Genomic DNA, 23,099 nt, shown 5'->3' on the forward strand with positions numbered 1-23,099 from the left:
AAGTAAAATAAGTACTGATTCTCTGTAAAAAGGATTAGAAAATCTGTTTGATGGCAACACACACAAGAGCACAAGAAACAAACATTAGTGTTAGCAACAAAAGATTATCCTAAACAGGCATATCAAGAGAGATATTAAACATAAAATAGAAAGCATACAAACATAGAATAGATAAACTATACTCCTCCAAATTCTAATCAAGATGCTCATAGTTGCTCCTCCCTTGTTCCTCTCCTCTCCAAGTTCCACATGAGTGTAGCTCTCAACTTTTAGCACTAGCCATGGATGCCATATGGAGATTCAAGATGGTTGAATATGATAAGCAAATGCTAGGCAAGTGTAGATAGTGATGCTATGAAAAGCTCTATACTAATACCAATATAACAACAATGCTCTAATGCTTCCTTCTTTGCTTGAGGAGAAGGGCTCTATTTATAGAAGAAATGGGGAAATTAAGGGTTAAGATTGAGCAATCTTAACAAGGGTTAGGATTGAAAGATATTCAATCCATGTGAGACTTTCAACCCAATCCCATGTTGACAAGTGTCACCATGAGGAGGCTTGAGAGGAGAGATAAGGAGCATTAAATACTTGAGGGGACATGATAGTTACCCTAGGGGGTTGGGTTAGGGTCAGGTTAATGGATATTCCTTTTATCCAAGGGATAAATGAATTTGCAAGAGTTAAATGGTTACCTTAGTCAAAGAAATAAATGCTTTGAACAGACCCATGAGTCAAAAGGATGGTTAAGTTAGAGGAAAGTCTCTAACCAAAGATAAGAGGTGAGTTAACCATAAATGGTTATGTAAGAGCCTTTAATGGTTTGGAAGACTTTAGAGGTTAACCATTTGAAGACATAAAGCCTTTAATGGTTATTGAAGACTTTGGAGGTTTTTTAGAAGTGACTTCCTTTTATTTAAGAATGTGACAATAATTAGGATAGGATTAGGCTAATTAGGAAGGGGTTAGAAGAATCTAGAAGGGGGTTAGGATTGCAAGTGGGTTTTGTAGGAGAATGCAAGTGGGAGGAATTTTGGGATTTTTAATTAAAATAAAATCATTTATTTCAATTAAATGGCGTAATTTGCATTTGAGTAGATATTCAAATAAATATTAATTTATTTAAATGAGAAAAAGGAAGATAAAGCATTAAATGCTTGAAGACTTAAAGGGAAACCATTAAAGGCTTAAGAAGACTCTAGAGAGAAGCCGTTAAGTTTGAAGACTTTAAGGGAAACCATTAAAGGTTTGAGAAGACTCTAGAAAAAAGCCATTAAGTTTGAAGACTTTAAGGGAAACCATTAAAGGTTTGAGAAGACTCTAGAAGGAAGCCTTTAAGTTTGAAGACTTTAAGGGAAACCATTAAAGCTTTCAAGTGGGTGAGGATAAATAGGATTTTAAATATATAATTTATTTATTTAAAATAGTTGCGCAACTTGCATTTGTAGGAAAATACAAGTGGGTGGACGATAAAGGTGATTTAAATAAATATTAATTTATTTAAATGTGAGAGAAGATTTAATTAAACAAATATGATTTATTTATTTAATTAATAGGAGAAGAGGGTTAAGATGAATTAATTAAATATTAATTTAATTAATTAAATATTAATTTAATTAATTATTGATTGATGGTTAAATAATCAAATAAATACTAAATATTCATTTAATTAAGTGGACAGATTTATGTGACTACAAGTACAAAAGAACTACAAGACTCCGCAAACATCCATGTGACTCAACTCACAAAACACTAGTGACTCTAAGGAGAGAGTGCCATCGCATAGCTTGATGGTTACCATGGTAGGCCTCCTAGGTCCCGGCTCTCTGTCCTGGTAACCTCTCCCAGCTTCTGGCTCCAACTAAGTCTCATGCGGACCCTACCAATCCTTTCATGAAGACAAGGTGGTAAGTTTTCCAGTCCAAGCCTTCTCGTAACATCATGAGCCCTGTACAAGCACTACACCTATGCACGAGGTACATTATCTTAATTAATATTTATTCTTCCCACCCCCTAATCAATTATTAGTTTATCGCTTTTTAACTGACTTTCGACGAGTTATCCTGTCATCCACTTCAGGCACGGCCCCCGCTCAAAAGCCACTCTCTCTCATAGGACACTAACAGGAAAGGTCTCTCTACGAGAACTCTATGGTGAAACAGACAGCCATAACTAATCTCGATAAACTACAGGTCAAGGACACACAATCATTAACCCAAGATTGACCATTTGGACAAAACACACAATGGCTCACATCAACGGGGTTATACAACAACACCTGACCAAGGAGACATAATAACATAGGACACATTGACAACACAACTAAAATTGCAATGAAATTAAGCTTGACTGAGAACACCATTTATGTAAGATCCTAATACAGGCAATCTTTTCTTAAAACAATCAAAAGCATAAAATACTTGCAACTAAAGATTTTTTTCAGAAAATAAGAAAATACAACTATATTAATACAAATAAATTAATTTTTCATTGTCCAATAAGGTTAAATAAATACACATATGAATAATCTCCTAATGTATTTCCAAACATACATATAAAATCTAAAAATTATAAGCTTTTCTGGAAATTATCAAACTCTAAATTATTTATATATGTTTAATATAATTATATGAATACATATATATATAAATCGTATATATATATATATATATATAATATTCTTATAATCATATTACAAAATATATTTTTAGGTAACTGATGAATTAATTTCCATAGTATTTAAAACAATAATACTAAATAATATAATGCCATATTAAAATAAACTATATATGAATATATATATATATATATACATACATATATTTTTATATAAATAAATAAATAAATATATACATATATATATATGTATATATATATGTATATATATATATATATAATAGTTTAACTTGAATCTTAAATATATTAATCTGCATGGAAAACTGAACACCAAATTTCGATCTCGGTGAAATCTAGGAAATTGAAAAAAAACACAGTACCATGCTACCATGCACAGTAGCACGTGCTACTCATGGTAGTAGTGCTACCTTGCGGTAGCAGGTACTATCACCAGTAGCACTTGCTACCATCGGTAGCAGTGCTACTGTGCGGTAGCAAGTACTACCGTGGGTAGCACTTGCTACCATCGATAGCACTGCTACCATGTGGTAGTAGGTACTACTGCTGGTAGTACTGCTACCCCAGTAGCCATGCTACCAAAATTCCATTATTATTATTATTTTTATTTTTTTAAATTAATTTCCTCGCTCAATACAACAATAAAATAAATAAATTTCCAATATCAAGGAAATTCTCTCTCACAAAATTTATTTAACTTGTTTTTCTCTAAAATTTAAGTAAATTATTTTTCGAAGACCTAAATATCCCAATAAATTTAATTAATAATTAAATTTATTTCTAAAGTAAATAAACCATTTCACGAAGATATAACTAAAAGACTACCATAGCCAACTATTGAAACAAAATCAAACAAGAGGGAATGATTTCTCTGGTAAACCCCATTCCTCACAAATCTTGAAATTTCCATACACAATAAAAATCTTGACAAATTTTCCATAAACTAGAAATTATCTTCAGGAATGGATTTTAACCAAAATCAAGAAATAATTAGACAGGATTTCAAATTTGACAAACACTTTAATACACACATCATTCAGAGAGATAGTAGAAATAGAAATATTTTCTTAAAACAAAATCAAAAGAAGCCACCCAACCTGGTATAGCTTTCTTGGAAGAATTTTTTAGAAGAGCCCTAATCTTTCCAATAAATTTCTTCTCCTAATTTCCTGACCTGTTTCTTATGTATCTAAAACAAATACCTATTCCCCTATTTAAACTAAAATTCTAGGTTGAATAGCTTCTTCTCAAAAAACCTAAATTTAGAATAAAAGCAATTTAATTTTCTTTTCTAATTTTATAACAAAAGATAAGCTAACATGCAATAATTAAAAATCATTATTCTTTCTTTTCTTTTCTCATGCAAATTAATTAATTTTCTAAATAAAGAATTAAAATAATACTTTAATTCTAATTAATTCTTTTATTTATTTATTTATTTGTTTGTTTGTTTATTTATTCTTTTATTTATTTATTTATTTAAAATTATAGAAAACAATAAATACAATTAATCTAATTTATTTTTCCACTAAAATTTAAATAAAATATATTTCTAATATCATGCAGCTTGCAACTTAATTTAATAATTTCTTTCAATTAACTAAATTTATAATCTCAATGCATAAACAATTCAACTATGAGATAATTTCCATAAACTTAATTAATTAATAAATTAAATCCACTAAAACACACACAACAGAACAAACCTCAAGCATAAAAAGATCAAACGACAAAATATGAAGGCCGAACAAATTGACAAGATGACCAACTGATGACACTCACACGAGTGTAAATGAGTAAAATAGGGTCAACTACTATCTCCTCCACTTCCATCAAAAAATATAAGGCACGCTCAGACCTGTGAAGCCAAGTGGAGACGATACACCGTGCCTACCTGGTACTTGTACCTGCAATAACCTACATCACTAAACCACACATGCATATATACTATATAGAAAATATAGCATACACACCGATGAAGGAGAATCACGACATTCCCTATCTCACTGAAATGAGTGAAGGAAAATCATCCCCTTGCATCCAATACACTCGCAAACACACAACAAATAATTCCACATTGCATAAATAAAGTAAAATGTTAGCACATAGCAATAATCCATAAAATACCATAAATCACAAGTACTGAAATACTGCAAATGAATTATGCATCTCATCTCCAAATAAAGAATGAAATAATGTCATAAAAATCTGAATAACACACCATGGTAATGTATCCACTAAAAACAAACAATAATAAAATATGAGTCTAATAAGTTCAAACGAGTAGGGGTACCACAAAAGTAATGAATAAATTTCAGAACAAAAGATGCTATGATTTTGGAATGTTTGGACATATCTCTAATCAGTGTATGACAAGATCAAATCAGATGAACTTCAAACATATGCAGAATAATGTCGTTTGCAGAGCATGAAACAAAACCGGTCATATTGCAAAGTACTGCAAAAGCAAAAACAGTGCTCCGGTAGACAAGAAAAAATTAGATGAAAAGGGAAGGACAAAGGTAGATGATATTAGATATCAACATAAGAAAGTGTGGGTAAAGAAGGATGATTTTAAGACAGATGGTGGATCTATACCTGAATCCAGTGCAGAACCTTCATCCGATAACTAGGGGCTTTGGCCTTAGGGGGAGGCAAACTCATGCAAATCTTGCAGTACCCCTTGAAGAGATCTATACTCGATGGATTATATATGGTACAAATTGAATTTGAGTTGATATCCAAAATTTAGATGGCTAATTTCAATATTTGGTAGTTGTGCAAGGCATTCGGTTGGATATCTGGGGCGCATTTATTTCAAAGTGAAATTAGGGTTTGCAAAGATTAAAGGGCAAATACGATAGTTATTCTTCACTTTGCAAATAGTGTTTTTGAATGGAAAAACATGGCAATCAAGGCTTCCAGGTGATTAGAGAGCTAAAAGCAATCCAGTGAGTGATCTAGGGCATTCGATAGTTAGTTGAGGTATTTTTCAAAGAGCATTTCTGAGTTCAATTTTTTGAAAATTTCAAATGCAATCTTCTTCTTCCATTTCTACTACACTGGTTGTTGAGGTCAAGGATATAACCCATCATGTGTTCAAGAAGCACCCCTACAAATCCATGGAGGTCGACCTGGTTGGAGCCTTCTCTTCTATTCCGTATGGAGTTTTGCATGTAGATTATGTATGGGCCTATATTCATTGAAGAAACTGGCACTAAGGATATCTTCGAGGATAACTTTAAGAAACCACCCCTGGGCAAGTATGTAAAATCCTAGCGAATCAGACATTATTTTCGGGGCGAAATTTTCATATGGATGGCAAAAAAAAATTTCAAAATAGGGAAAAAAATTATTTTGTATTGGTGATTTTTTTCTAGGTTACAAAAATTCCATAAAATTATGGTGAATTATACCTTGTTCTATGGGGAAAATATATATTGTAGGAAGCGAATAATTTTTGTTAAAAGGAACAAATATATAATTGTATGGGTGAAATTTTTTCCTCTGAAGGAAAAATTATTTAAATGCATTGGTGATTTTTATCCACTGCTTGAAAATTATTGAATTTGTTTCGGCGAATATTTTTTTATTTATTCAAGCTTCTCCTCCCTGGCCACTGGCACTATTTGGTTAGGGAGGAGAAGCTTGGATAATTTATTGGCGATTTCATGAATTCATTGTCATTAATAGACAAGGCACATCACATCACATTAGTACATCACATTGAGTCTGGACTCTGCACGATATATCAATAAGCGTGGCCTCTTTGATAGGTGAAGGGTGACACATGCCTAAAATCCATCAAATATTTTAAACCATTTGATGATCATAGATCAATGGCTGAAGTTTTATTTCGGCCCAATTTTTTGAAGAGAACATAGCTCACCAGAAAGTGCCCAAAATGGAATTGGATTCAATAGAAATGTATCAAATGTCACGAATCACGATTGATAATTTCAATCATTTAATATATATCTATTCACTTACTACAATCCATTATGTCCCCATGAATTCCAATGTGGTACTTGCCAACTTGGTACTGGCTTATAGTTGTTTCCGATTTCGCACACTCGTGCATTTAAGGGAAAGATATGTAGAGATACGAAAGATTTTAAAAAAATTAAAGCAATTAATACAGTTAGAGAAGTAATTGTTACAATCAAGAGCTTTATTTATATACAATCTCTCCTTCTTTCATCTTCAATTAGCCTTTGCCATTTGGTAGATAAATCGTCAGAGCTCATGGTATTTAAATTCTTCCTCTGGTTTAGGTTTATAGGCTTAGGTCAAGTTTAATTTGTTAATCTCTTTTCTCAAGATGGACACTCTCATCCGCTTGAGAAGCATATCTGTAGAGGACCAGAGGGCCTTTTTGGCTTCGTTAAGGACCAAACCCTCCAATTAGTCTGCAAGCAGGTCGAGTCGTTCACTAATGAGGCTGTGTGGATGGTGTTGGGTAGAGAGTTTCTACAAAATGAAAATAGATACTGTGTTAACATGAACATTACATCTCGGTTCTTAGCATCTCTTCTGGACCTCAAAGGAGACAAGGTTGATATGCCAATGCTGTTGATGAAGGTTTTCAAGGAAGACTTCCTTGGAGAAGACATTACTATTGTCATCCTTGCAGAAGTAGGGGTGGGGATCCCTTGGGCGAGTGAATTATCCAAGCTTCTCCTCCCTGACCAAATAGTACCAATGGCCAGGCACCTGTTTCTCCTGAACCTGAATGCGGAGCACTTGACACATCATAGGAAATGGGCACGGATTGGTAGGGACTTCCTCCAAAAATGGTTGCTCCTGGATGACTTTCCAAACTACACGTGGCTTGAAGAATTCTCTCAGCTTATGTTGTCTAAAGAATTCTACATGGAAGGAAGGCCAGATTCTTAGGGAAAGGTTGTAAACCATCCACTACCTATGCCTTAGCCCCGCCCCTTGGGCCCTAGTACTGTTTTTTTTCTATGTCCTCGAAACCTAACAGGCTCAGTGGCTCACTCATTTTGGCTTTTAAGTTTTTTAGGGACTCAAGTCTCAGACTTCGGATGTAAAAATTGTAAATTTCCAAAGCATAAATATTAATGATAATTTTTCAAATTCTAGTTTGTTTCAATTTGCCTCTTAGAGTCTTATGGATATAAAAATGTTTTTTATAATTCTATTTCATTTTTATTTATTTTTTTTCAAATATTTTTTATATATGAGCTATGTTATTTCAATTATTTGTGAAACAATGGAAATAAATTTAATACTGTGATCTTTTTTATGTAATGCTTCTTCCTCTATATTTAATATATATAAAAAAAATTCAGTTCATTCCATTAATTATTTGTACATTGATTATGCTTGATTATAATTTTATAAATATATAGTTAAGATTTGAACTAAAACTCCAACTTACTTATATTAAACTAAATTTAATAATATCAAATTTACTTATTTTAATTATATTAAACTTACTTCTTTTATTTATATTAAATTAAAATTTATATTAAACTCAATTTATGTTGAACTTTTATATATATTTTTAGTCTTTATTTATTTATTAAATTAAAATTTATATTACACTAAATTTATCTTGAACTTATATATATATAGATATTTTTAAACTATTTTTTAAAATTATATATCGTAAACATATTTTTAAAGAATTTTGTTAAACTTTAAATTAATATTCAAGATTTAATATTGAATGTTTTCTTTTTTATATTAAACTTTTACCTTTCAAATTGTATATCAAAATTTAGATTTTTATTTAGTTATTTGTTTTATTCTAGAAACTAAGTTTCATGTTTTATACTATTTTTGAATTTTAAAATTTTACAAATAATATTAACATTATATTTAATAGTTTTTGATATTAAAAGCAGCCAAAAAATGAGGGGGCTGACCCTTAGGAACAATTAGGAGGATAGTGGCAGAACAATTGTCTGCATAAAATCAACAAAGTAACAACCTTTTACCTCTATCAAACAAAAAAACCATACTACAAGAGTTTATCAGTAATAAATTACTACTAATTAGAGTATAAGTCCTTTTCCATGCAGGGAAGTAAACAACAACATATAAACAAAACCATAAACTAGGCTTGACCATCCACTAGATACACAAAATTGTCAAAAAACTCCACATGTAGATAGTTATTTCTTTTTCCCTTGGCTCATCTTAGGGAGCAACTTTCTGGCCCATTCCTTAGTGAGGAAATTGAACAAGCCTTTGTAGTCATCGTCCTCCTTGCCTTTCCCTTTGGCCGTGCTTTCTTGCATAAGGCACAACGTGGTAGCCGAGCAGCGCATAACATTCAGAGAAAACTTGGAAACATCGTGCACCTTGGACTCCACCTCTTCCAGTCCACTGGTGATCACCTGCACATTGTCAGAGAGGGCCTCCAATTTTTTCTCAAGCTCTGCCAGGTTGGCTTCCTTGTCCTTCATGCTGTTGGCCTCTTCAATGACCAACATTTTTTCCATCTGGAAGGTTAGGGAGGGGAAATTGGATGGCTCCGGACTCTTGGAGGATAGGGGGCTTTCAGAAATCTGGGTGGAGCTCACAGAATGAGGGGTCAGATTATGTTGGGTCAGGGGCATTTTATCAATTGGGATGGAATTACCCATGTCGTGCAAGGAGGAGGGGTCTCTCAGGGATTTATCCATGGGTTTAGAGGCCAATCTGCTAGAGTGACGGGGGGTAATAGCTTCTTTAGTAATTTCCAAATCAGAGTCAATCTCTTGGATTTTGACTCTTTTGGGGTTTTTGACCTCCTTCGGGGAATGATTCTTGGTTTTCTTGCTAGAGGAGCCAATTTCTGGGCGTCGAGGGCTTGAATCAATAATGGCAGGAGGGTGGTTTGAGGGATTGACATTTTGCACAGAGATGGAATGGGGCAAGAAGAGGGCGAGGTGAAAGCTATACAGACAGAGAGTAAGGCCCTGATGCAAGATGGGAAAGTCTTTCCCTTTCTTCTTAGCTTTGGCTATATCTTTAATGTTAGTATCCATAGAATGTAGTAAAAATAACGGAATGGAAATGAGGTCTTTATTCCTCAAATGGTTAAGGAACAAGAGATGGTAGTAGTAGAAAATGCCATACCTTCCCTCTAGTGTAAAGTACTTCATCATGATATAGCAGACCTCGTCCCACGGGTGAGGGAGCTCCTCCCTATTGAATCCTCTCACCCTTTTAATAGGGTTTTCACCCTGGCAGAAGAACTGGTTAAGGCTGGTAGAATCCACAGTACAACTTTGCTTCTTCCACTTCCTTCCCTCCATAGAAAGGCTTGTTGCCTAAGCTATAACCTCTTCATTGATTTTGAAGGAGATTTCCCCCATGGTCACCCTTCTATCTTCCCAGGAAGTCACAAATTGTCTCGATAGTCTTTCATCATTTCCATTCATGCTCTCCATGAATTTGTTAATACCGCCTTCAATGCACACAAACTAGGCCGCCGATTTCCCTTTGAATTCATCCACTTTATTGGATTCCAGTCTAAGCCTGTCCCCCCCCATTCTTGAATCCTCTAACTTAATAGATTGAAAATGACTTTCAGAAAAAATGCAAAGTCGAAGCAAGCTTAGGGTGGAATTTTAAAAGGAATTGTGTCGGACTTGAAATAAACGGTCATAATAATCAGAGTAATTATTATCCTTTAAGATCAGATAGATATTGAAAGTCAATGATCTACTCGGAATGTGCAAGCCTTCATTTGAGTAGATGTGAGTTGGTAGGTTCCCAACACCACCTTTATCATCTCCAGTTGGCTCCCTCTGGGTAATAATTAGGAATTAATCATTCCCGATGTCTGTATTTTCATCATAAATCCATCTGATGTGGTAGTGGTGACTTGGCCTGCCTTTTATATGTGGCTGTCTAGGATAGTAATTGGCCAGATTCCCTTGCCAATTTGAAATTTGAATAATTGTTTCCTTCATCACTAGATGGATAAGACGGTTCCTTCCTGGGTAAAGGCCTTCTCCTTTTCCAAGATTAACTTTGTGGTGACTGGCAGTAGACTGGGGTCCCTCCAACATCGTAAGCCATTTTGCAGTCTTCCAACAACCGCCATGGAATCAACAGCTTTGTTTCCTTCTCTGAAGATGTGGCAGATGGTGAAGTCTTCCATCCTGACCAAGAGGCACCTGATATCCCTCAAAATGGATCCCACTCTCCATCCTACCAATGAGTTCCCTTTAATTGATTCCATAATGATTTGGAAGTCTCCTTCAATTTCTAGCTGTTTTATTCCTATAGAGTTAGCCATTTTCAGACCCCAGAGGAGGGCCATTCCTTCAACTTCAGTGATTGTATTATTCCTTAGGTTGCCAGCATAGGCTACAACCATGTTCCCCCAATGGTCCTGGATGACTCCAACCCTCGCCTGGCAATTGCTTTGGGCAGAACCATCAAAATTTAGTTTAAACTAGTGTAACCTAGGGGTTGACCATCTGGTCATCCTTCTTTTGGTCTTGGTACTGTTGTTGAATCAATCAAAAGTAGGGGGAGCTTCCAACAAAAAATAATTTTTTTCTCCACCTCATTGGGAGGATAAGGGGGAATTTTCCATTTTGTAACTTCTAGGTTTTCAGAGATCATCTTGACGCAAATGTGTGCCACAGTGTCTGGGGGGGTCTTAGTTTCTCTGAAAATTCTGTTGTTTCTTTCTCTCCATAAGGCCTAGTAGATGTGTGGTGGTATTTGTTTCCATAGTTGAATGATGACTGGGTGATGAGAGGGGGGAATCCAGTCAAAAGAAAACTTTTTAATATCCTTCTGGAAGACCCAACAAAGACCGCATTTCTAAAGAGTGATAGACAAAAGATGAGCCACAGAGGGACATATGACAAAAAGGTGGTCAATAGATTCCTCATCTGTTTTACACAAACTGCATCTATTGGGGAGATGGAATCCCCTCTTCTTCAAGTTATCTAGTGTGAGGGTTTTACCATGCATGAGGGCCCACTAGAAGAAGTTGATTTTAGGGATTAGCTGAGGGTTCCAAACTTTCTTCCAACATTCAATGTCCACAGGGGGTTTAAGGAGCTAATTGTAAGCATATTTGACCATGAATGAGCCTGATTGGGTCTCTTTCCAGATGAAGTTGTCTTCATTTGGGGCCAAGGGGATTGTGGTTTCCGACAATATGTGTTACAGTTCTTGGGCCAGGGGGACTAGGTTAGGTCTGTTGCTGAAGATGTGAACAATGTCTTTCTAGCAAAAACATCTTGGAACCAAATAATCCACAATATAATCCCCCAGGACACCTTTAAGGTGGTTCATAATTCGATGGAAGCGAGTGTTGACCAAAGGCCTGTCCTCTATCCAAAAATCTTCCCAGAATCTCACCTTTCTGCCATCTCATAGCTTCCATTTCAGACCCTCTCTAACCATCAATCTGCTCTTCAGGATGTTGTTCCATAACTTGGATCCTTGGGGAAGGTCGGTAGTACCCAAATTATAATAGAAATTCTCCCGGTCCAGGTACTTTGCTTTGATGATGTTGCACCAGTCTGCCTTACCTTTAGCTAGAATCCATCCAATCTTGGCAATTAGCGCCTTATTAAGGGCATTAATCTTTCTTATACCCAGACCTCCCATAGATTTGGGTAGGCACATGGTATCCCAGTTAACCAGGGCAAGACATTTTTTTTCTTCCAGGCCAGTCCATAGGAAGGTTCTTTGGATTTTCTCAAGTTTTTCCCTAATGGTCCCTGATATTTTAAACATGGAAAGGAAGTACACCAGAATTCCTTGTAGGGAGGTAGCAAGAAGCTGGAGCTTCTCCGCACTACTGAGGAATTTCCCTTTCCATCCTGCAAGTTTTTTCTGCATCCTTTCCAAAATAGAGTTCTAGAAGGTGGGGGGGGTGACTTCCTTGACCATGAAGGGGAGGCCCAGGTAGGTCCCTAGAAGATTCACCACCTTGCACCTAAGGATAGAGAGGATTTTGAGCTGGAGGTCATTTGGAGTGTAGAAGAAGAAGAGATTACTCTTATCATAGTTGATTCATTGTCCTGAAGCCTTGGCATAATTGACAAGTAAGAATTTCCACCCTTTCACCTCCATGACTAAAGACTTACCAAATAGGAAGGTGTCATCCACAAACTATGGAATATTGGAGGGGGGGAGCGTAGAGGTCGCTCTAAACCCTTGGAGTTTACCATTGGTGACCAGATGGGTCACATTTCTACTTAAGACCTCAGCTATCATGATAAATAGATAAGGCGACAGAGGGTCACCCTGTCGGATGCATTTTTCAGCTTTGTAGCAGCCCCTAGGAGTCCCATTAATCAAAACTGAGAACTGAACCGTGGTAACACATTCCCAAATCATACTCACCATCTTTTTGTTAAAGCCCAGTTTAAGAAGAACTTTGAAAAGAAAATCCCAGTTAACCTTGTCATAAGCTTTAGATATATCAAGTTTAAAGGCCATACCTGGTATTTTTCTTCTATCCATGGAGTGGATAATTTCATGAGTGGCAATGGCAGGATCCAAAATTTGCTGACCCGGAACAAAGCCTTTTTGGGATGGGCTGATAAATTTTTCTAGAAGGGGTTTAATCCTATTCACCAAGACTTTGGATAGTATCTTGTAAATGGTATTATAGAGGCTTATGGGATGATATTCCTTCCAATAGCTGGGAGTAGTGGTCTTAGGGATGAGGACAATGAAAGTGTTGTTGATCTTTTTCAGCAATCTCCCTGTCTTAAAGAAATCTTGAACAACTTTGGTGACATCGTAGCTGACAATGTCCCAATAATATTGGAAGAAGGCTAGGGGGAAGCCATCCAGGCCTAGAGTCTTTTAGGACCCCATAGCGAAGACTGCCTAGTGGACTTCATTAGTAGAGATGGGGGCCATAAGTTGTCGATTGTCGTCATCATTGATAACCGTCAGAAGTTTACTAACAAGGCAGTCCTAGAGCGGAGAATCACTTTCACCATTATCTGCATACAGTCTAGTGAAGAAGTCTACCACACTCTATCCAATTAGGGAATCATTAGTGATCTATTGGTCAATTTCAAACTTAATAATTTTGATGTAGTTCCTTCTCCTGTGGATACAAGCCAATCTATGGAAGAAAGAAGAATTTTTGTCCCCTTCCTTCAACCATTGGATTCTGGATCTTTGCTTCAAGTACACTTCTTCCTTGGAGAGGGTATCTTTCTAGCTCTTGCGATAGTCTTCCTCCTCAATCAGAATGGTATCTGGGGGGTTACCAGTAGCCATGATATTCTGAAGTTGTTCCAGTCTGCACCCCAAGTTCTTCTTTCTTTTGAAGATGTCTCCAAAGGTGGTCTTATTCCAACCTTTGACTTCCTTGTTGATTAGTTTTAACTTCTCCATAATTCTGAACATAGCAGTCCCTTGGATCGGGGTGGTCCACCAAACTCTAACTAGCTCCTTGAAGTCAGGATGAGACGCCCAAATGATCTCATAGTGAAAGGGGGGGACCTTGGTAGGGTTTGTCTTTCCAATGGAGAAGGAGGGGGTTGTGATCTGACATAGTCCTTGGGAGGGTTTTTCAGATAGGAGCTATGTTTGATGTCCCAATTGGTGGAAATCAGGAATCTATCCAGTCTAACTTGAATAAGATGTTTACCTTTCTTGTTGTTTGACTAAGTGAAGGGAGCACCTCGAAGGTCAATATCCATAAGGCTAGAAGCATTGATGAAGCTGGCAAGGTCGCCCATACTGTCAGATAAATCCTCAAGGCCTCCACACTTCTCAAAGGGGTAGAGGGGGGAAATCTCCCGTGAGAATAAACTGGGCCTTCTGGTTAGCCAAAATGAGATTAGAAATTTCCTCCCACAGAAGTCATCTTCCCAACCTAGAGTTGGGAGCATAGATATTGAGCATCTCCCAGCATTGTTCACCGTAATAAAGAGAAACTGCTAGGAAATTTTGGGAGCTAGCAAAAAGATTACCTTTCATTTTAATGGGATCCCAGAGGGTAGCAATACCTCCAGAAGAACCCACTACATCCACATACAGATAGTCCGCTCTAGGCCAAAGTTTACCAGCAACCAAAGAAAAGGTTTGGACGGACATCTTGACTTCTTGAAGAAGGCAAATATAAATTTTCATCTCTAGAATGAGTTGTTTAATGATGAACTGCTTTTGAGGGTTGTTCAGACCCCTCATGTTCCAAGAGAGGAACTTCATTTTTTACTTTTGTTGAGTCCATTCAAGGTCAGTTGTCTACCATTTGCAATGTCCCTGGCCATAACCTTGTGTCTCAAGACTCTTTTAGAGGGTCTGCCAACTTTGTTTTCATTTCCCCCCACATCTACTTTCTTGTCCTTGACTTTCTTCTTCTGGGTTATCAATTCCTCATTATCCATCTAAGGTGATCCCGGGGGGGACACTTTCAGTGGAGTTGTTAGGGAGTTTCTAGGGTGAGCATCTCTGGTCCCCATTGAAGGGGTTAGAGGGGGTGATGAGGTGGGAAAAGAAACCTTAGCCATGAGAGGCTTGACCATAACCGGGCTAGGGGTGTGGGGGGCTGGGGTGGGGGAAGCCGGTGGAAGGGGTTTGGGGGCCAGGATGAGAGAAGACACCTATGGGATCTCCCCCTCTTCTAGGAGGATTCTAGGGTTGGCATTCTTGACTAGGTCCACTGGGGATTTTAAAATTTCTTGGATCTTTTTTGTGTGAGGGTAATCATCAAAAATTTCATTCGTAGAAGTCAGCTCTAGAGGAGCTGAGGATGATGGATCACTAGGATTGATGGGCTTAGCCCAAATGGCTTTATTTTTGAGTTTGGGTTTCGCAACCATGGGGGATTTACATTCAGTAAAGGAATGGCCCTACTTATTGCACTTCTGGCAAAATAGGGTGGCATTTTCATACACAATGGCCTAAGACCATTTTCCCCATTTTGATTTTAGGGAGATAAAATTTGGGAGAGCCTTGTTAATAGTAAAATTGACACAAAAGCGAGCATACACCAACCTGAATTTATTGAGAGTGATCAAGTCAACTGAGACAAAGCTGCCAAATGAGTTCCCTATCCAACGGAAGATTTGTTCATCCCAGAACTCCTGTGGGAGCATAGGGAGCCGAACCCAGATTGGAGCCATGCAGTTTAGTTCTGTAGAGGGGTCAAAACTAGGCTTCCACTTAGCCATGATTAGGAAATGCTTGCCATACACCCAAGAACCCAATAAGACATAGATCAGGTCCTCCTGAGTGTTGAAATTGAATAGAAGGAGTCCCCCCGACATTGTTGACACATCCAAGCTTCCTTTAAGCTTCCAACAGGAATTTTCCCATCTCCTGACAATGTCAATAAATGGTCGGAAGGAGAAGAATCAACCAACTATTGCCAAGTGAAGGGAAGAGGTGATTCTATCCATCAGGTTTTCTAGGAGCTTGATCTCCGGTCCATCTTCCATTTGGGAGAAGGTGGCCACAGTAGCTTCAGGGGTCGAATTTGTGGATCCAAGGAGAGCGTTCTTCCAGCTAGACTTGGGATTCTACTTTACAAGATCCGCATCCACCTGTCCGGTAGAAGTTTCTAGTCTGAGAAGTGGTATATTCCTTTCTTCCCCTTTCAGGTCAGCATCAGTCAGGACTAGTGACATGGAAGGGGAGCAAAGACTGGCATTTTCTTTTGTATGACTCGTAGACCATGGAGGCCTCGTGGTCAGCACAACAACATGCGCTTCGACCGTGGAATTGGGTTTTGGGTCCTGTTGTAGGGAGGGGGGGACCTCCCAAGAGGGGGCGATCATCTAGGAACACAGATTCAAACACGGGGAGGGCGGGAGAGTTGCAGACCGGTAGGGCGGGATTGTTTCTTTTATTATATTTAATAGTTATCTCAAACTATTGCACATTTTTAAAATTTAAATGTCTCTTATTATGGGACCGACAACATCTGACAACACTCAACAGGTATCATCATTTGTTGGATGAGAAAAGATTAACGGCTTAGGGTGGATTTCGGCCAAAATGTGGGAAGTGAACACATTTGTGAGAACTTCACCCGAAATTGAACATTTTAAATTTAATTAAATATAATTAAGTCTATAAAGCTCTTTTTCAGGTGAAAGTTTAAAATGATTAAATAGACTTAAAAAATAGACCTGAAAAGTGACACGAGTATGGTGACATGCCAGAAAAATGGCAAAAGTCATGGGACCCACTACATCTGAAAATAGGTACCATCATCCGTTGGATGAACAAAGATCAACGACTTAGGGTGGATTTCGACCCGAATGTGGGAAGTGAACACATGTGTGAGAACTTCGCCTGGAATTGAACATTTTAAATTTAATTAAATATAATTAAGTCTATAAAGCTCTTTTTCGGGTGGAAGTTTAAAATGATTAAATAGACTTTAAAAAAAGACCCGAAAAGTGACACGAGTATGGTGATGTGCCAGAAAAATGACAGAAGTCATGGGACCCATGACATTTGAAAACAGGTACCATTGTCCGTTGTTTGAACAAAGATCATTGACTTAGGGTGGATTTCGGCCCGAATGTGGGAATTGAACACATTTGTGAGAACTTCACCTGGAATTGAACATTTTAAATTTAATTAAATATAATTAAGTCTATAAAGATCTTTTTCGGGTGGAAGTTTAAAATGATTAAATAGACTTAAAAAATAAACCCAAAAAGTGACATGAGTATGGTGACGTGCTAGAAAAATGGCAGAAGTCATGGGACCCATGACATCTGAAAAAAAGATACCATCGTCCATTGGATGAACAAAGATCAACGAATTAGGGTGGATTTCGGCCCGAATGTGGGAAGTGAACACATTTGTGAGAACTTCGCCTAGAATTGAACATTTTAAATTTAATTAAATATAATTAAGTCTATAAAGCTCTTTTTAGGTAGAAGTTTAAAATGATTAAATAGACTTTTAAAAAGACTCGAAAAAGTGACACGAGTATGGTGACGTGCCAGAAAAATGGCAGAAGTCATGGGACCCACAACATGTGAAAACAAGTACCATCGTCTGTTGGATGAACAAAGATCAACAACTTAAGGTGGATTTTGGCCCAAATGTGGGAAGTGAACACATTTGTGAGAACTTCATCCGAAATGAAACATTTCAAATTTAATTAAATATAATTAAGTCTATAAAGCTCTTTTTCAGGCAAAAGTTTAAAATGATTAAACAGACTTAAAAAATAGACCCGAAAAGTGACACGACTATGGTGACGTGCCCGAAAACTGGAAGAAGTCATAGGACCCACGACAACTGACAACAGGTACCATCATCCATTGGATGAGAAAAGATCAATGGCTTAGGGTTGATTTCAGCCCGAATGTGGGAAGTGAACACATTTGTGAGAACTTCGCCCGGAATTGAAATGTTTTAAATTTAATTAAGTATAATTAAGTCTATAAAGCTCTTTTTTAAGGCAGAAGTTTAAAATTATTAAACAGACTTTAAAAAAAGACTCGTAAAGTCACACGAGTATGGTGACATGCCCAAAAAATGGTGGGAAGTCATGGGACCCAAGACATCTGACAATAGGTACCCTCATCCGTCAGATGAGCAAAGATCAATGGCTTAGGGTGGATTTCGGCCCGAATGTGGGAAGTGAACACATTTGTGAGAACTTCACTCGGAATTGAACATTTTACATTTAATGTCCTCAAAATTTATACTCAAGTAATGAATGGTTTGTCTTTCGGCATCGAATAGTTATTAATAATAATTAATAAAATTACAACATGATTCTAAATGTCCTCAAAATTTGTACTGAAGTAATGAATGTTTTGTCCTTCGACATCAAATAGTTATTAATAATAATTAATAAAATTACAACATGATTCTAGATATTTTTCCCTTTAGGTGTTACTTTTGTACTTTTCAAACTTTTCAAAAAAGAGACTCGTAAATCATAATCGTATTTCATTTCATAGACAAACCTAAAAAATCAAGGGAGATTTAGAAACAACTACTAGATTGAGGAATGCAAGTTGCAACAGAGATTGTCTACACCAATCTAGTGAAATAGAAATTCTGGGTAAAATCTAGAACACCTACATCCCACCTTTTTTACTTTTTTTAATCTCGTGGTCCAATTTGAGGGTTAGCATTTTTAGGTTTTTATCTAGCATTATTTTGAATTATTAACAATAACAGTGATGGGGAAAACAGGAAGCAGTAGTTCAACAAGAAGCCAAGTGAGAAACAAAATGTACCTAACTGAACTGGTTAAAGCACCAGGTTTCACTGATGAATACCATGATATTTATGACCCTGTTATCCATGGTGAAAAGCATATCATAGATATTAGATATGCATTGTCTAGTAAGGTGGCAGATGCATGGAAGGCAACATTTACTATTTTCAACCCAACGTTAAAACAAAGAACATATAAAATCGCATCGTGAGATACTGGATTGGGAAGCATGGTGTTACCTAAAGTATTCCCTTGCCTTGATTTTGTCATGGTCTACACCGAAAATTATGATGAAGATTAAAAAACAATTGTCAATAAAAATACAAAAGAGGAAATTCTATCCGTAAACGAGGGAGAATTTGCTCATTTGTCAAACCTAGGATTTGAAGCCCAAAACTTAAACATCCAAATTGACCTTGGAAAGCTAGCAGAGAATTATGAGAGACTCGATCCAAGTCGCAAAGATTCATTTATCAAAGCTCTAATAAAGAGTGGTACTAGTATTGTGTTGGATCAGAATCATAAGCCTCCTTATGATTCTAGCATTTTTGTTCCATGGGTTGGGGATATTATTTCCTTGCTGTCATTTTGCTTGGGATTGGAAAATGATAGGGAAGTGGGTGCAAGCCTTCTTGAAATGATTTATAATATCCATTGTGTAGGTCAGCCAGTAAGATATAATTTTATTGAGCACATTGTTCAATCCATGCAAAAATAATTACTAATGATAAAAAAAGGTTCCTGTAAGAGATTTAGGTTCTCATCCTACTTGTGCTATCTCCTTCTATCCAAGTATCATGCAATATTCGAGACCAACAAGCTTCAAATTGTGAACTATAAGATTGATGAGAAGACTGGGAAGAGAACAGAGTGTCCAATGTATGAATGGACACCAAAGATAAGAATGCATGATAATTGAAAGAACTACAACCATTTTGTAGACTTCTTTTTGGTACCAATGTATAATGAAATTACAAGCACTCCAATGCCTAGGTTGCATGTGTCTTAGAGATTGCATTCAACTCGAATGTCAAATAGAATTGGCTGGCTGGTTCTTCATGGAAGAATTCATTGTGTTAAGGTTTTACAGATTGGCAGTAAAATCATACAGACTTCCAATACATGTGACAGAGAGGGTATTTGCATTGGAGTATGTATGACAATTGGAGAGCACAGATAGGCACTTCCATGGTCAGAAAAAGAAGAGCATATTTCCTTCCTTTCCTTTCTCATGTGGAGGGTTAACATTTGAGAGAAAAGCATTCAATGTGGCACATGATTTTTTGATAGTTTTTAACTTTGGTGATGAGGGTCTCTGGCAGTATGATCCAATCGATGTAGTTCAAGAAAGGCTTAACAAAAATGGGAACTCTTCAGGGTTATGTCAACATGAAAGTAAACCATTGCTAGAAAAGCTTAGAAACATGGACTCCTAGGATGAGGTTAAAAAAGAGATGGAGAAAATTGCAGCTCACAATAACATTTCAACAGAAGAAATTTCATCACAAATTATGGCATTGCACACATAGAGGACAATAGAGGAGGGCCAGGGCATCCAAAATAGGTCCTACAATCTCTACCTCAAATATGCTAGTCCATCTAAGAAATCTATTCCCAAATCAATTCTGCAAGAATGTAAAGAGAATTTTTGGACTCAAACCAAAATAAATGATTTTTGGACTATGAGGAAGAATCTCGGTGAACCAAAGACCAGTGCAGAGTTTGAGACCATTGACGAGGATGGAGAATTTAGCAAATTATGGAATATGGAGCATCCCACAACAACATATGACAAGAGTGAAGATGATGATGAGTATGAGGTTGAGCCCACTCCAACAACTACTACAGTCCCTAAAATATTAGGTGCAGTCAATGAGTCCATGAAAGAAAAATATAGCAAAGGGGCAAGCATTGTGGAAAAAATGGGTTTTGAAGGTGGTGGTCTAGGTGCCAGAGGAGAGGGCATTTGGTATCCACTTCAGGTACAACTTCCATTAGAGTCAAAATCAAAATCTCTTGTTAAACTAGTCATTGGACTTGATTCTTTAGATTCATCACGGATAGGTACTAGTCATTACCCTTAGGGTCCACCTACATTTATTTCAGGTTCAACTCCACAACCACCACCACATCATGGTATTCCCATTGGTGGTGAATCAAGTTCCACTACCATAGGTGGGGAATCTAGAGATAGTATTCCCATTATTTTTTAGTCAAGTGATGCTATGATTAGTGGGGTTGGCATGGGTACTACTAGTACTATTGATACTAGTTGTCTTGTTGTTGGACAAGGGCTACAACAAAATATCTCTCAAAAGAGGCCACTAGTGGTAGATACTAATACTATTCAAAATCCTACATCAAGTGCCACTAACACTACAAAACAATCATTTGCAGCTTCAGATCACACACCTCAAAATATTATGAAAACTATACATGAAAGTGTCAGTGGGAGTGGGATAGGATTAGGAATTGTTGTTGGTAATCCTAGTCAAACATTAGTTAAAACCACAGGAATAAGTGGAACTAGAGCCTCTAGTATTCCTATGTCACCTTTCAAACATTCAATTGCTTCAACAAGCCCAAATTTTCAATTTCGTGATTACTATGAAAAATATGAACACACAACAAAAGCAAATAAAGAAAAAAAGAAAGCATTTTATAGGGTTTCCCTAACTAAAGTTTTAAATGAACAACCTACAAGGAACATGGTATTTCCAACATATGACCCACAAAAAGATATGATGGATTTCATGGTTGTTATGTCCCCGGCCCCAACTAAAGATAAAAATCCACCACACAGTCAGATAGATCCCTCTGAATTTCAAGTTAGAACCCTCCAAATGGAATTTTGCAAAGTACATAATGTGGACAAAATTAGTGTGTCAAAAAGGACTAATGAAGTGGTCTACACTTCACTGCTAAAGGTGGAGAGAGAAAAAAATAAACTGGAGAAACAAATAAAAAAGTTATAAGAAGACCTTGCAAATGAAAAAATCAAGGAGGAAAGCAGCAGATAGCAAGTGCAATGATTTACAGAAAAGGATAAAAAATTCGGGCTTTGCAGTAGAAATTGCAGAGCAGGAGAAGATGTATGCAGAATTGAAGGACCTGATAGAAAAACTGGATAAATGCAGTAAAAAAATTGATGAGGAAAGAGCCAGTTTTAAAAAATTATACAAAATTTATGAGTCTATTGCTGTCGAAATGAGAAAATTGTAGGACCTATTGGATCATGGGAAGGAAAAAGAAAAATATTTGCAAGAGGAAGTAGAGGAAGAAAGAAAAAAATGTGCACAAATGAAAGAAGACCTGCACAATTCAAATGATAAAATAAAAAATTTGGAGGATAGATTGAAAGATAATATGAAAAATACAACGAAGTATATACAAGATAACATTTGGTGGCAAAATATTTTACTATTTCTTACTTTCAGTGGATACATTACTATGATGTGTTATTCAGACTTATATGACATTATTTCATGCTTTATCTAGTTATGAGATGCATAATTTATTTGCAGTATTTCAGTACTTGTGATTTATGGCATTTCATGGATTATTGCTATGCACTAACACTTTACTTTATCTATGCAATGTGAAAGTATATGTTGCATGTCTGCGAGTGTATTGGATGCAAGGCGACGATTTTCCTTCACTCACTCCGGTGAGACAGGGAGCGTCATGATTCTCCTTCATCGGTGTGCATGCCATGTTTTTTATATTGTATATATGCATGTGTGGTTCGGTGATGCAGGATATTGCAAGTACAAGTACCAGGTAGGTACAAGGTATCATCTCCACCTGGCTCCACAGGTCTGAGTGTGCCTTATAATTGTCTGATGGAAGTGGAGGAGGTAGTAGTTGACCCTATTTTACCCTATTACACTCTTGTGAGTGTCGTCAGTTGGTCCTCCTATCAATTTGTTTGGCCTTAGTATTTTGTCATTTGACTTTTTCTGAGTCCTTGCTTGGGGTTTGGTCAGTTTGTGTGTTTAGTAGATTTAATTAATTAATTAAATTTATGGAGTTATCTCATAGTTGGTATTTTTGAATTATGTATTTTATGCATTAAGATTATAAATTTAATTAATTAAAAGAAATTATTAAATTAAGTTGCAAGTTGCATCGTATTAGAAATATATCTTATTTAAATTTTAGTAAAAAATAAATTAGATTAATTTCATTTATTGTTTCCTAGAATTTTAAATAATAAAGGAATAAAAGAATTAAAAAAAGAATAAAAGAATAAACTAGAATTAAAGTATTGCTTTAATTTCTTTTTAAGGAAATTAATTATTTAGCATGAGAA

At 36.5% G+C, this 23,099-nt stretch overlaps 1 protein-coding gene across 1 annotated transcript; it reads right to left on the minus strand.

The window, feature by feature from the left end:
- Positions 1 to 10,567: 10,567 nt before the first annotated feature.
- Positions 10,568 to 10,975, minus strand: LOC131875978 (uncharacterized). The gene has a single exon (XM_059220728.1). It carries the CDS (start codon positions 10,973 to 10,975, stop codon positions 10,568 to 10,570), a length of 408 nt encoding a protein of 135 aa, XP_059076711.1.
- Between the last annotated feature and the right edge of the window lie 12,124 nt (positions 10,976 to 23,099).

This window comes from Cryptomeria japonica, chromosome 5, assembly GCF_030272615.1.
Source record: "Cryptomeria japonica chromosome 5, Sugi_1.0, whole genome shotgun sequence".
NCBI classification, from domain to species: Eukaryota; Viridiplantae; Streptophyta; class Pinopsida; order Cupressales; family Cupressaceae; genus Cryptomeria; species Cryptomeria japonica.

Excerpts from the sequence above, each read along its gene's own strand:
- LOC131875978 (XM_059220728.1), bottom strand. The coding sequence starts at position 10,975 with ATGGTTGTAGCCTATGCTGGCAACCTAAGGAATAATACAATCACTGAA.